At 34.6% G+C, this 12,475-nt stretch overlaps 1 protein-coding gene and 1 pseudogene across 3 annotated transcripts; one reads left to right on the top strand and one right to left on the bottom strand.

Annotated features, from left to right (window-relative positions):
* Positions 1-845: 845 nt before the first annotated feature.
* Positions 846-5,615, top strand: CRLK2 (Protein kinase superfamily protein). Its single transcript, XM_021441152.2, has 8 exons — positions 846-1,077; positions 2,021-2,411; positions 2,787-2,940; positions 3,361-3,487; positions 4,342-4,424; positions 4,499-4,570; positions 4,690-4,893; positions 4,979-5,615. Exons 2-8 carry the CDS (start codon positions 2,086-2,088, stop codon positions 5,273-5,275), a joined length of 1,263 nt encoding a protein of 420 aa, XP_021296827.1. The 5' UTR covers positions 846-1,077; positions 2,021-2,085; the 3' UTR covers positions 5,276-5,615.
* Positions 5,616-6,821: 1,206 nt separating this feature from the next.
* On the bottom strand, positions 6,822-10,944 carry LOC110425841 (phosphatidylinositol 4-kinase gamma 7 pseudogene; annotated as a pseudogene). 2 transcript variants are annotated; one of them, XR_016351868.1, is made up of 3 exons: positions 10,750-10,944; positions 10,080-10,112; positions 6,822-9,350 (listed from the first exon to the last, which is right to left on the bottom strand). The product of XR_016351868.1 is annotated as a phosphatidylinositol 4-kinase gamma 7 pseudogene, transcript variant X2 (transcript). The 2 variants fall into 2 exon arrangements; XR_016351867.1 differs by lacking the exon at positions 10,080-10,112.
* Between the last annotated feature and the right edge of the window lie 1,531 nt (positions 10,945-12,475).

Below are 12,475 nucleotides of genomic sequence, written 5' to 3'. Positions count from 1 at the left end.
AAATCTATGTTAATTTTGAGGAGTTATAGAAGTTTTTCTTTAAATTTATTTTCCTTCATTTTATAATTTCTTTCAAGCTTAATAAAATCTAAATTAGACTTTCAATCTTAAACATCCTAATGTTCTTTTCAGGATATTAATTTAAGTAATTATTTTGCATTATATATTTTTCGTCCATCTCTTTCAATATTAAAATTATCAATATAATTTAATTTTTTAAAAAAAATTGAGGGAAAAGATATTTGAACCATATTCTATATATAACAAAATCATATAATCAAATGTTTGAATTAAATGCTCGAATGTATAATTTAGTTTTTTTTATTTACAAATATTATCATTTATTATTTTTTCTTTACGTTTTTATCTAAAAATATAAAAATAAATAAATTATTTAACTTTTCAAAACAAGATAAAATGTGTATATATATCTCGTAAAAGTCACCCATCGAGGATTAATGTCAATGATGAACTAATAGTAGAATTTAAATAAAATACTACTCATTGAACAAAGTTAACAATTCAGTCAATCTCTGGTTAGTCTTATTATTCCTTGCTTACTACTGATATATAAGCATATAGAATTGCAATCTCTATGATCTTTCAATAATAAAATTAATAACAAATAAACAAGAACAAGAATAACAAATAGGAAGAAAGAATCCCAATCAATCATCCTTTCTTTATAAGTAGAACCCCAATCAAATTAAAAAAATGATGACATTGTAAAAGGCGGATAACTCTAAGTAATTTCCATTTTTATCACTAAGCAGCCAATTAAACACAGTTTCTTTAGCCGGCTCAATGGGTGTCTCTGCTTTTATTGGCCTACCACCCCGATATTGCCTCTATTATTCCTTCTCACATTCTTCGTTTTTAATTTTAAAGCCTCCAACAAAGACTCTGTCTTTTTCTCTTTTTGTCTACAGTTTTTTTTAATTTTTTATCTTTTTGAAGTGGTTTGTGACTTTTGTCAGCTCTGGAGTCGTGACTCTTCAAAGGATAATTAAAACATCGAAATCATAGGAAAAAATCGCCATGTCTTGGCTGTTCACTTGCTGATCATCTTTTCATAAGGTATGGGTTCATGGCCAGTTTGCTGGTTTTCATACCTTTTGCTTAAAAATCTGCTCTTTTTCTCTTCTTTGGTTGGTTTTGGCTCTTGGGTTTGCTTTGTTTTGGTTTTTTGTTTATCACTGATTGGTTTTCGGGTGTTTTATATTGGAAATTTGATAGAACGAAGGTTATGATGATCTATGTGTACATATTCTAAACCATGAATTTTGGTTCAGAAGGATTAGTTTGTTTTAGAAACTAGGAAGAAAGATTTAACAGTGTCATATATGAAGAAAGATTTAACAGTGTCATATATGAAGAAAGCAAAGCTTGTTAAGCCAAAATGAGGCTTTGAAATAAAGATTTCTCTTTGGATGTTCTTTTTGCATAGGCAGATTTGCAGTTGCTGCTAGTTGAAAACGGTTTGACTGATTGTGTCAAGAAACTTTTATAAACAGAAAGTTTAGGTTAGATTTTTAATAGTGAAACACAGAGCTGAGCCGGGGTGCCTTTCGAATTTATTGCAACTTATGATATCTCATTTCTAGTCTTTCTAATACCTCAAAATTTTGGTTTTTGAAGGCAAAAATGGAAACTTGCTTGATTTTATGCTTTGTTGCTGCAATTTTTATTGTTCCCGGATTATCCGTTTCTGGAGAACTGGTAAAACTTCCAGTCAAACAACAAAATTTATCATTCGGGTTTTATTTTTTGGTGTCTGATTAGGGTCTAAGAATGTAGTTTCTAAGGTTTTCTTCTGGTAATGGCAATATCTTCCTACAGCATTTTTCCTTGTTCTTATTTGCTGTAAGCTTCCCTCTCTGCTTACCTGCGTGCCTTAAAGAGAATAAGAGCTATCATTGAGCTTTCTAATTTGAAATGGCATCTTTTCAGTTCCCCTAAAAACCTTTTTGTTGTTTGATTTCTTTGAAATGGATATAATAATATATTCATCTTATTACAGTGAACCTGCAGAATTTTTCCACTGCAAGATGTTCTCATTGCCTGAATACCTAAAGAAACCAAAGCATGGCTCATAAAGGTGATTTAGTTGCCATTGGCATCTCTGTTGGCTTGGCCCTTGGTATCTTGTTAGCTTCACTGGTATTTTTTGGATTAAGGTGGTACAAAAAGCGTGCAAACCTCAGACGGTCTTCAAATGAGCGTAGTGTTACAGTTCTCCCTATAAGAACAAATGGGTTGGGTACAAGCACTGACTTCAGTGCATCTCTCTCGAATTCTATAGCCGTTCAGGGACCAGAATATCATCAGAAAAGTTCTCCAAATTCTTGGTGGAGTCTTCATAGTAAAGTTCGCTTTGCTTGTGCATCGGGCTTGCCGAAGTATTCCTATAAGTAAGTTCATTTCTAAACTGAACATAAGCATGCTACTTAAGCATAGGAATATCAGATCCAAATCAAGTCTAGAGGCTTACCAAGTTCACATTTCATATTATGACAGAAGTAATATATGAAATTTAGCCTAGCTCACGTTCTAAATTGTATTTTCCCTACTTTATTAGTGAATATAACTTGTGCTATTTATGACTTCCCTCTACACTTACATAAAGGAGCTATCTAATCCTCAGAGTGGAGTTGATCTGTTTCTGTAAATACAAACCAATAGTCCATTCCTAATTAAGTTAAATGATTAATGTTTGATGGTTTGTATCAAAATGAGCATTTAACTGATTTATTCTGATATGTGTTCTTGTTTGTTATGCTTTTCAGGGATGTGCAGAAAGCTACACAAACTTTTACAACTATTTTAGGAGAAGGATCATTTGGTCCAGTCTATAAAGCCACAATGCCTACTGGTGGAGTAGCGGCTGTAAAGGTGCTTGCTTCCAATTCTCATCAGGGGGAGAAAGAGTTCCACACAGAGGTAAGTTTTGTATATTAATGGTACTTGCCTTAATTGATCTGACTATATGGGGGACTGGTCCATCTCAATTACTAAACAAACCTAACATCTGATTTTGTCTTTACGATGGTAGAAATTTGTAGTATTTTGAGAAAAGATCTATTAAAGATGGAATATCTGAATAGCCCATACAAGTAGAGGAAATGGAGGAAATCTCAATGTAATGCTGCAACCTGCATTTTGATATCATATTTATCTTATACCATTCATCAATAATTCTATCTAGGCAACTGCAAGGGTTGCACATATACCTATTCTGCTGTGGGGTGGAATGAATGTTCATTTGCAAACATTTTATATTATTTACTTTTAATAATCTACATATAAAAAAAAACGCTACATATCATGTTATTTTTTATCATTAAACCTAGTTTTTTTCAGGTTTGTCTACTAGGAAGGCTGCATCATAGAAATCTGGTGAACTTGGTAGGATATTGCGTCGATAAAGGGCAGCGCATGTTAATTTATGAGTTCATGAGTAATGGGAGCTTGGCAAACATTCTATATAGTAAGCTCAGAAACCACTTTTTATTGGAATTTATCAGCTGATATTTTCCAAAGTAAATGCTTTTTAATGTTGTTGAAAACCTCATTTTATGCTTTGAAAAGCTCTCAGTCACTCCACAGTGGCTGTTAATCTAGGGACTCTGTCACTGCCACTGGTCTGACCTGCAGTAGACTTGTCCACAGGTCGGGCAGGCCATCAGGCCTTTGGATGGCTTGGGCCAGCCAGGGATATTATTATATAAAATAGAAATTTATCTTCTATTTAATTTTGTATTTTAGTATATATTTAGAAATAATAAAAATTAATATTAAAATATTTTTAAATAATTTAAACTAATTTAATTAAATGAAGTTTAATGGGAGGGCCAATGCGGGTTGGATGCAGACCTGCACCTAGCTTTTAAAGGTGTCAACTGGGCTTGGCCTGACCCATGGACAGGCACATCTAACCTGCAGTCGGTTATCATTTTCGTTTTAACTGTCAACATAGACCAAATTCTCTTATGATGTATTCAAGCATGTTGAACATCAAATATTCTGCAAGTAAGGCTTGTTAGAGGGCTCTGAGCAGTGCTAGTTGCATGTCAAATTATGTAAACTGAAGGACAAGTAACCTGTTTCATCCACACATTTATTAATAACAAGTTCACTTGAATGAAGTAGTTACAGTACTACTGCTATTACATTCTTTATACTTTTGTTGCAGTAAGGCAGACACTGTCAAATATTTTCTGCAGCCACGTTTTTGAAATCTCATCCAGATTTGGGTGTTTTTTGGACCTCAATCTACACTGTTGTACTATTATGTGAATCCTGATTCCTTAACAGGAATTGACTAGTTGTACATGTACTCAGGTGAAGGACAGAGTTTGAGTTGGGAAGAAAGACTTCAAATTGCTCTTGATATTTCACACGGCATAGAATATCTTCATGAAGGGGTATAGTGGAATGGTATAAAGTTGATGTTCTCTGTAGTTAAACAAACTAATCATTGACTGAATTCTTAAAACAGGCAGTCCCTCCAGTGATACACCGTGATTTAAAGTCTGCTAATATATTATTGGACCAGTCAATGAGAGCCAAGGTGAGCAAGTACGCAAAGGGTCATCTTTTTGAAATCCTCTTCTTCTATAGTTTTCCAAAAAAATCAAGACAATAATGATGGGCTGACGGCATAGCTTTACTACTGGCTTCTTTTGTTAGGTTGCTGATTTTGGGCTGTCAAAGGAAGAGGTTTACGACGGCCGAAACTCTGGTCTTAAAGGTACATATGGCTACATAGATCCCGAGTACATATCCACGAACAAGTTCACAATGAAGAGTGACATATACAGTTTTGGCGTTATCATATTTGAGCTAATTACAGCCATCCACCCACACCAAAACTTAATGGAATATGTTAATCTTGTGAGTTTCTTCCCCTTTTGTGGTAAAGTCCCGCTTCCAGTTATTCATATATTGGTATCTTTCTGACATGACCTTCCTTTGTAAGGCCACTATGAGTCCAGATGGCGTTGATGAAATACTTGATAGCCAACTGGTTGGAAAATGCAAGATTGAAGAAGTGAGGGAGCTAGCCAAAGTTGCTCATAAATGCCTGCACAAATCACTAAGAAAGCGGCCTTCGATAGGTGAAGTAACACAGGCCATACTCAAGATAAAACAGAGGCGCCTTGCTAAAGAAGACACAATGTCTTTGGCTGAAGGAGATTTTTCACGAATTATGAGTCGGATACAGGATCAACATATAGAACTGACCAAGCTGGCCAGCGTGAAGGAGACTAGTTGAATGACCATGACTGCATTTTTCACCTGCTTTTTGTTTCTTTTTCCTTCCTTTTTGTTTTTGTTCTTTGCCCCACAATCAAGCGTATGGCAAGTGATACTGTTGATAGCATACAAGAGAGCAAGTACAGAGAGATGGTGTCCACTAAATTAGTGCTTTAGGATTACAAACCCCTCATGATCTAGTACAGTAGTTATAAAAACTTCTTAATCTCCACTTCTCGCTGCCATGGACTTCGATTGCCAACATCAATGAATTCTAACCAAAAAACAATAGATAGTGGGCAATTGGGCTGTTTACCAAATGATAGATTATGCCTGGAACAAAGGGATTGACTACTTAAGCATCGACTCTGCCTCTTCAAACTGTTCAAATGCTATCAAGGATGGGTTGAGCAGTGAAGCCCTCATCTATCAAAAATGTAAAATAAGAATGAAATGGTGCAAGTGTCTTCTTTTGCTTGCTCACCCCCAAAAGGAGATATTATTTCGTATCACCGGATGGCACAGATTTAGGAACAAAACTCCAGGATGGAACCTTTAAACAATTGCCTGAGTTAATATAAAAATTGATAGCAAGCCGTTCTTCTGTTCTTTCCAAATCAATCGATCAAATCATAAAGAGATAAGAACGTACTTCACAGGGCAAAACAAACTGACCCAGTCATCGATAAAGACTGCCACTAATATTAATCAGCAAAAAAGCAAGAATATATATATATACCAACCGAGACGACTGAACTGAAAAAGTTTATTAGCTGAAACTTCTCTTTTCTAAAATAGCCTCTTCACACTGTTATCAAGATGTTATTGAATGCATCAAATTTTTCCTCTTACAACCTTCACAATCACTTTCTACACGCTTGACATCCTTAAAATGCACTTTCACCCAAATTAAGCTGCAGCTGAATCCTTAATGTGTTTTGTCGTGTATATATGCTAGGAATTGCACAAGCCTACATACATGTAAATGAGATTATTTATTTATTTACTTTTCTTTTTTTTTGCTAATGTAAATGCGAACATGTTTACATGCACTGAGGCAAGACATTACAAATTGCCAAATATAACAACCCTTACTTTAATGAAACTCAAAAATCAAGACCCTGCAAAATGATAATATTTCTAAAAGATTTAAGTAAGTAATATTATAAGCTCGATGGAACTTCAACCAACAACACAAGAAACCTATCCACTCATTTTTATTTATTTATTATTATTATTATTTTGCAACAATTAATTTCCATTGGAAGAAAGCAAATACGGGGGTTTATTTATTTATTTATTTTTCCATAACAAGCAAGAGAGCAATAATTAGCCTAGTAAATAATGACAATATGACATCTCCTGATTCCCATTAATCTAAAAGTCTAAAATTCTAAAAACAGGGGTGATACAACTAATCCAACTCTGAGTTAAAACATCGAAATAAAGTAGTTCAGCTACGTCACATAATCTTGTATACAACAGTGGCTACACTGCTCAAAACTATAACAACCATCTAGAAAGTGCTAGGCATTCAAGATCTAAAGCACAGGAACAACTTCACATAATCCAAATCTACTATATCATAGCATTATGTACATTCATTTTATTTCCTGCAAACTCCTTATTGTATTCAGCATTCAGCATTCTCAAAACTTTAAGATACAAAGCGGCGCAACCAAATTATTTATATATAAAAACAAGTGGGGAAAACAACCCAAGTCGAAAGAGTGAAAGTTGAAGGAAAAATAGTTAGAAGAGGGGAAGAAAATTGAACGGAATCCTAACCTGTAGCAGCTAATGACCACAGTTTTCATGATCTAAAAGTAAAACTATAAATCCAATGAGAATAACTCCAACTCATCAATGAAGTCCATCCTTACCAGGAAAAACCTTCAAGTTACCCACATGATACTGCTTGCTGCTTCCAACAACCCTCAAGCCCTAACACTTGGCTTTCCAATTTCTACAATTTGGAAATATTAACTACTCAAAACTGGCATGAAGTTCCGAGCCTCTGTCTCTGCCTCTGACCCATGCTCAGTGATGTACGATTAGAAAATGATGGGTAAAGCAACCTCTGAAAATGCTCAAGATACTGTACCCACTCGTCTTCACTGATATCAGCCAATTTCACAAAACTGGTGCTTCCAGGCAGCTGTTCATTCACACTTCTGTTTCCAGATGATGTGCCAGCCAAATAACCACTTTTCTGCATTGCACCCTCATGCCTCCAACTCTTTTCTCCAATACTCACATTTTTCATTGACATTGACAGTCTTGGAACAGTTGGAGTCCAGTCATGAGCAGAAAAAGCATATTCATCTAACCTTGGAGGTACAGTATTCTCCTCCTCCTCTGTCCATTCCTCTATGTTCTCATCTAGCTTGGAAAGTGGATTCCGGATATTTCCACCCAGAGGCCTGCAGTAAGCATGGGATGCCAATTTGTTTTCTACATTAGAAGTTAAATCTACCTCCTCTTCCTGACAGTCAATTTCAAACTGAAAGTCATTTTCTCCAGCTTTCACATTATCAAAAAGCATATTCCTCTCTTCTAACAATCTCCTCGCTTCAATACATATGAACTCAAGCTCACTTGGCTCCTCCTCCAGACCTCGAAATTCCCTGCTCATCATCTCACCAATCTCAGCTAAACACAGACCGAAAGTTGCTGCTTCCTTGAGGAAAATCGTGCAAACAATCAAGACACGAAGGCATGCCTCTCGAATCATAGGAAGCTCCATTCTAAGCATTTCAGAATCTCGAAATGGATCAAGATGAGATATGTATTCAAGCTCATCATCTGTGAAAGGAATTGATGCCTGCGGCCAATGGATCCACTCAAAGTAAGGGTCCTCCAGGTTTTCAGGCAGGCATAGGCCATGATCAATTGGAAAGAGCTCCACTTGACCAAGTCCTCCATCTCCATCAATTTTCCTGACCAGAAGGTTTCCAGCATGCCTATCAGTGTTCAAGATCCGAATATCTAATATCCCTATCCTATGAACAGCAGCAACTGGAAAGCTTGAAGTCCCATGATCACTGGCATCGAAATCATGAGGTACGAACTGCTGCAGAGAAGCAATCTTGCTAACCTCCTTCCGCTCTTGCTGCTTGTTTCTGTTCACTCCATCATTGACATTAAAAATAGAGTGTGTGACCTTCACAAGAGCAGTCGAGGGCACATTGGCAAAATTATCATAGTCAAGAAGATAAGCTGCTACCTCTCTAAAGCCAGTCTCCCCTACACGTACCGAGCGTTTCAATCCTGGCTGCCCAAGGGCTTTGCCAACAAAACCTTTTGGGTTGTTTGGAGCATAAGGTTCTTCATCAGTTGGTTTCACAATTGCACAATTTTCACCCTGGCAATTTCGAAAATAGTAGGCACCTCCAAGCCCCCCACATACAGGAATGGGATCAATCCCAATTTTCATTGCCTTCACAATTTCCTTTACCAGTTTCTTTGTCCTGGAAAAGTGATTTGAGCATACTAATATCTCAATCGGACCACTATGATCTCTCTGCTGAAGATCCTTCCCGGTAGGTGAGAGACATGGCGTAGATGAGCTCCTGTGCATGAAGTTCCTCTGGAGAAGAAGTGGAGCATCATTTCTCACAGTACTTAGATCATTCTTCAACACCGCATCCCCATATATGAGAGACCTCTCCTCTGTTGGTACATTAAGAGCAAGCTGTAGCTTCCGTTTCACTGTATGGGCATTGTCACTCCTATCTAACTCTATACCCAGAACACAGCCAGTTTCGGTCTGAACAAATACACGTCTTTTTCCAGAAGGTTTTCTTTCCATTCTATTATTTCCACGACATTCACCATTAAAGAGTCCTTTAAATGCTGCAACAGCCATCCAGTTATATACAGACAATTTGGATCAAGACACGTGAAAGGAAGAGGAGAATCGATAGAATTCAGTGCCAGCAGTGGAGATGGCGACAGCAGAGAGCTTTTCTCTCAAGCAGACGCCAAACTCAAACGCTGGCAAAACTTGAATGGAAAAGCTGGTGTTGTAAACTTTCATAATCAACCCAGTAGAACTCAATTGGTAACTCTTAATTTTCACATCGGGACAGATTCTGTAAAGCAAAAGAAAAAGCAGATTCAAAATGTAGTGAAACTGCTACATTGAGGCATGATATTGTTGTCTAATTGAAAAATTAAAGAATCAACAAGAAAAACTGATTCATTAATAAAAATAGAAAAAGGGAACTAAAATTAATTAAACTTCATTTTCAAAGATAAATGTAAAGAACTAAAGTTGAAGTAAAGTTATTGCCCTGTAAATTCTACATCTAAATTAACAGCTATCCAGCAAAGACAGCAAAAGAACCAAAGTCAAAGTGAACTTAACCACTTATTATGTACTTCCTATAACTTGATTCTCAAAAGAGATGGAACAAAAAAAAAATCATCAATACTTCAAATAATAATAATCATTAAAAGGAAAACCTCTTTGTCAGGATCTCAAAATATTGCCATCAACTTTAAATGTGCTCATCTATCCTAAATGCGAAAAATGAAAAATAAAATAATAGACCACATATCCATTCCAGCCAAGGGAAAGTGCCAAAGGTTTCCTCTTGAAACATGGCTTACATCGTAGACCATAATTTAGACTTTACTTCCCTTGTTACCTTTTCCATGATGGAGTTTAAATGCAACTTTAAAATCTTAGCGCAACATTGATATGGCTTTGCAATACCCAAAAAAAAAAAAAAAATCAAATCTCAAAAGCCAGCCACCTTAATTTATGCCAAAAGGTTGAATATTATTAAGGCTCTTTTAAATTGTTAATTCGTACTTACCTTTTTCAATTAGCTTTTTCTTCTCGAAACTTACTACAAAGCAAAAGTAAAAGGTGAAAAGCAAAAGAATAATTGATAAAAAACAGACAACTCATTAAAGCATAAAACACAATTATAACATAATTAGTCTGTATAGAAGTAACATTATTCATTTTGATTATCTAAACAAATTATATAGTTTCTCATAATTCTTCATAAATATTGTTTGCTTATCCAACGTGACCAACGTGCTTTCCGTTTTTGCTTCCGAAAGCTAAAAGCAAATAACAAAAAATTAAACAAAATCTAAAGAATTGTCAATGACTATCCTTGATTAAGAAACTATAAACATTCATCTTGTCAAATTTTCAAAATAAAATTCAAGAAAAAGATAATATCAAAATTCCATCAACTAATCTATTGAATTTATTCCTTTTTCCAAAGAGATAATATGATTTACTAAAACATAATATTGAAAAATAACAGAAATAATGATATTCTCTCATTTATTGTCGCCTTCTTCAATACTCTAACAAGCACCAATAATTTCCATTAAAATGAAAAATGAAGGAAGAGACAGTTCGATTTCATTCTTCAAAATTCACAAAATATAAAGAACAAGAGAACCTTTATGCATTGATTAAAATAATAATAAATAAATAATACGGAACGTGAGGACGAAGAGACTCACCGGAGATGAGGAAATGGACGGCGGAGCAACGAACGAGAGAGAGAACTACCGCCGCTGATGAGACCTAACGGTGTCGAATCAGCGATGAGAAGTTATATCAACGGCTATGATTCGATGATTTTTTTTTTTTTAGTTTTCTTGTTCTCTCTCTCCCGCTTTTTGAGATATGCCTTCTAACTTCTTTTCAAGAGAAGCGGGGAAGGAGTTTTAACGGTTAAATAAGAAAAAAAAAAGGAGTAAGATTTACTGAATTTATCATTGGGTGAGGAGGAACACGTGGTGGCTAGAGATGGAGCCATGTAAGAGGACGGTAACGTGGCGAGATCATAAGTGGGTGGAGCAGTTAAATCAGTTGATCTCCAGAGTGATTGCGAATCCCTTAGATTAAACTTTAATTATTTTGCTAATAATATTACTGATTAGAAATATCCAGAAGATTTGGAAATTACACAAATAAACCTTATGTTTTATTCGTAAGAATAAACATAGCACTTTTATGTTGTCCGTCATTATAAACTTATAATAAATAAAAATGGTTTTGATTCGTCTGCATTTTCACATATCAAATTCTAATTCAAGATTTTTAATATATTAAAATTATAAATGATTTATACATACTTGTATAAATTTCCAAGAATAAAGTATTCAATTTATGCATGTATGTAGGAGCAAAACATGATACAAAAATAGGTATTGCTGGATATAAATGTAATCTCAGGGTTTTCGTACATTCAATTTCGAAGACATATGGACAATGAACAAGTAGTGATTAAAAAAAATGACGTGAATATGAAAGTGAGATGAAAATATCTAGCAAATGTAGGACCTTCGTATTGGGTACGAGCGGTGGCAAACAGGCCCCTCCTTAATTTGTCCCTATGAAGCTTTTTGCAATGGCTAAAGCAAAGGTTGATGATGGCAATTTAACCAAAAAAAAAAAAGAAAAATTAGTCATGTTGTGAAGTTTGGGGTTAGAAAATTACATCGTTAAACAAGTGATTTAAAATTTTCTATTTTATTTTATGTTGATCCTTCGCAATGTGGAAATATTTAGGAGACGTTTGATAGGTTGATAATATAATAAGCTTGTAAAAAATATAATTGTTGATAAAATAATATTATAGTGTTTAATATATATATATATGAGAAAATATCAATTTTTGAATGTGATCACAAAAAATATATAAAACTTATATTCGGTAACTCATAAATGAAAATCATGAAGTATATGCTTGGAGCATAGTAAATTCAAAAGGTGACAAACTGACAATATTTCGATGCAACAAAACATTAGTGCATATCATTTTCAATCTTGCTTTCCACCTTTGTCCGTTATCTTCCTATACATATTTCCCACCCTTTTTTTTTTCTTTTTTAATTTTAGGAATCCAAAAGCATCACATCGTTAATGTTGTTTTCTCCTTTTTGCCAAATGTCAAATACACTTTCCCCATTATTTCCAAAAGAAAAAAAAAACAATAAATTCATTCATACCCTAGCATGGGAATTAAATGGTGAAAAACAATGAGGTCAAATTTTTTTATAAATTTCTCTAAATCCATAAAAATATTATATATTTTTTAAAACGAAAGGTGTAGAAAACTATATCTTTTTCTTCTTCTCAACCTTTAAAGCTTTTTGCAATATCTTTCTTTTTCTATATATATTTTTTATATTAGTACAACAGAAGGAAAAAAAGTAAAGAGCAAAAAATGTTGCTGCTAAG

The sequence above is a fragment of the Theobroma umbraticum genome, unplaced genomic scaffold, assembly GCF_002168275.2.
Source record: "Theobroma umbraticum cultivar Fairchild unplaced genomic scaffold, ASM216827v3 scaffold_12.1, whole genome shotgun sequence".
In the NCBI taxonomy this organism is placed as follows: domain Eukaryota; kingdom Viridiplantae; phylum Streptophyta; class Magnoliopsida; order Malvales; family Malvaceae; genus Theobroma; species Theobroma umbraticum.
Note: the sequence above shows the minus strand (reverse complement) of the source record. Positions and strands in the feature narration are given on the sequence as shown.

Coding starts and splice junctions, on each gene's coding strand:
- CRLK2 (XM_021441152.2), top strand. CDS start 2,086: ATGGCTCATAAAGGTGATTTAGTTGCCATTGGCATCTCTGTTGGCTTG. Junction 4,425..4,498: donor TAGAATATCTTCATGAAGGG/GTATAGTGGAAT, acceptor TTCTTAAAACAG/GCAGTCCCTCCAGTGATACA. Junction 4,571..4,689: donor ACCAGTCAATGAGAGCCAAG/GTGAGCAAGTAC, acceptor TTCTTTTGTTAG/GTTGCTGATTTTGGGCTGTC.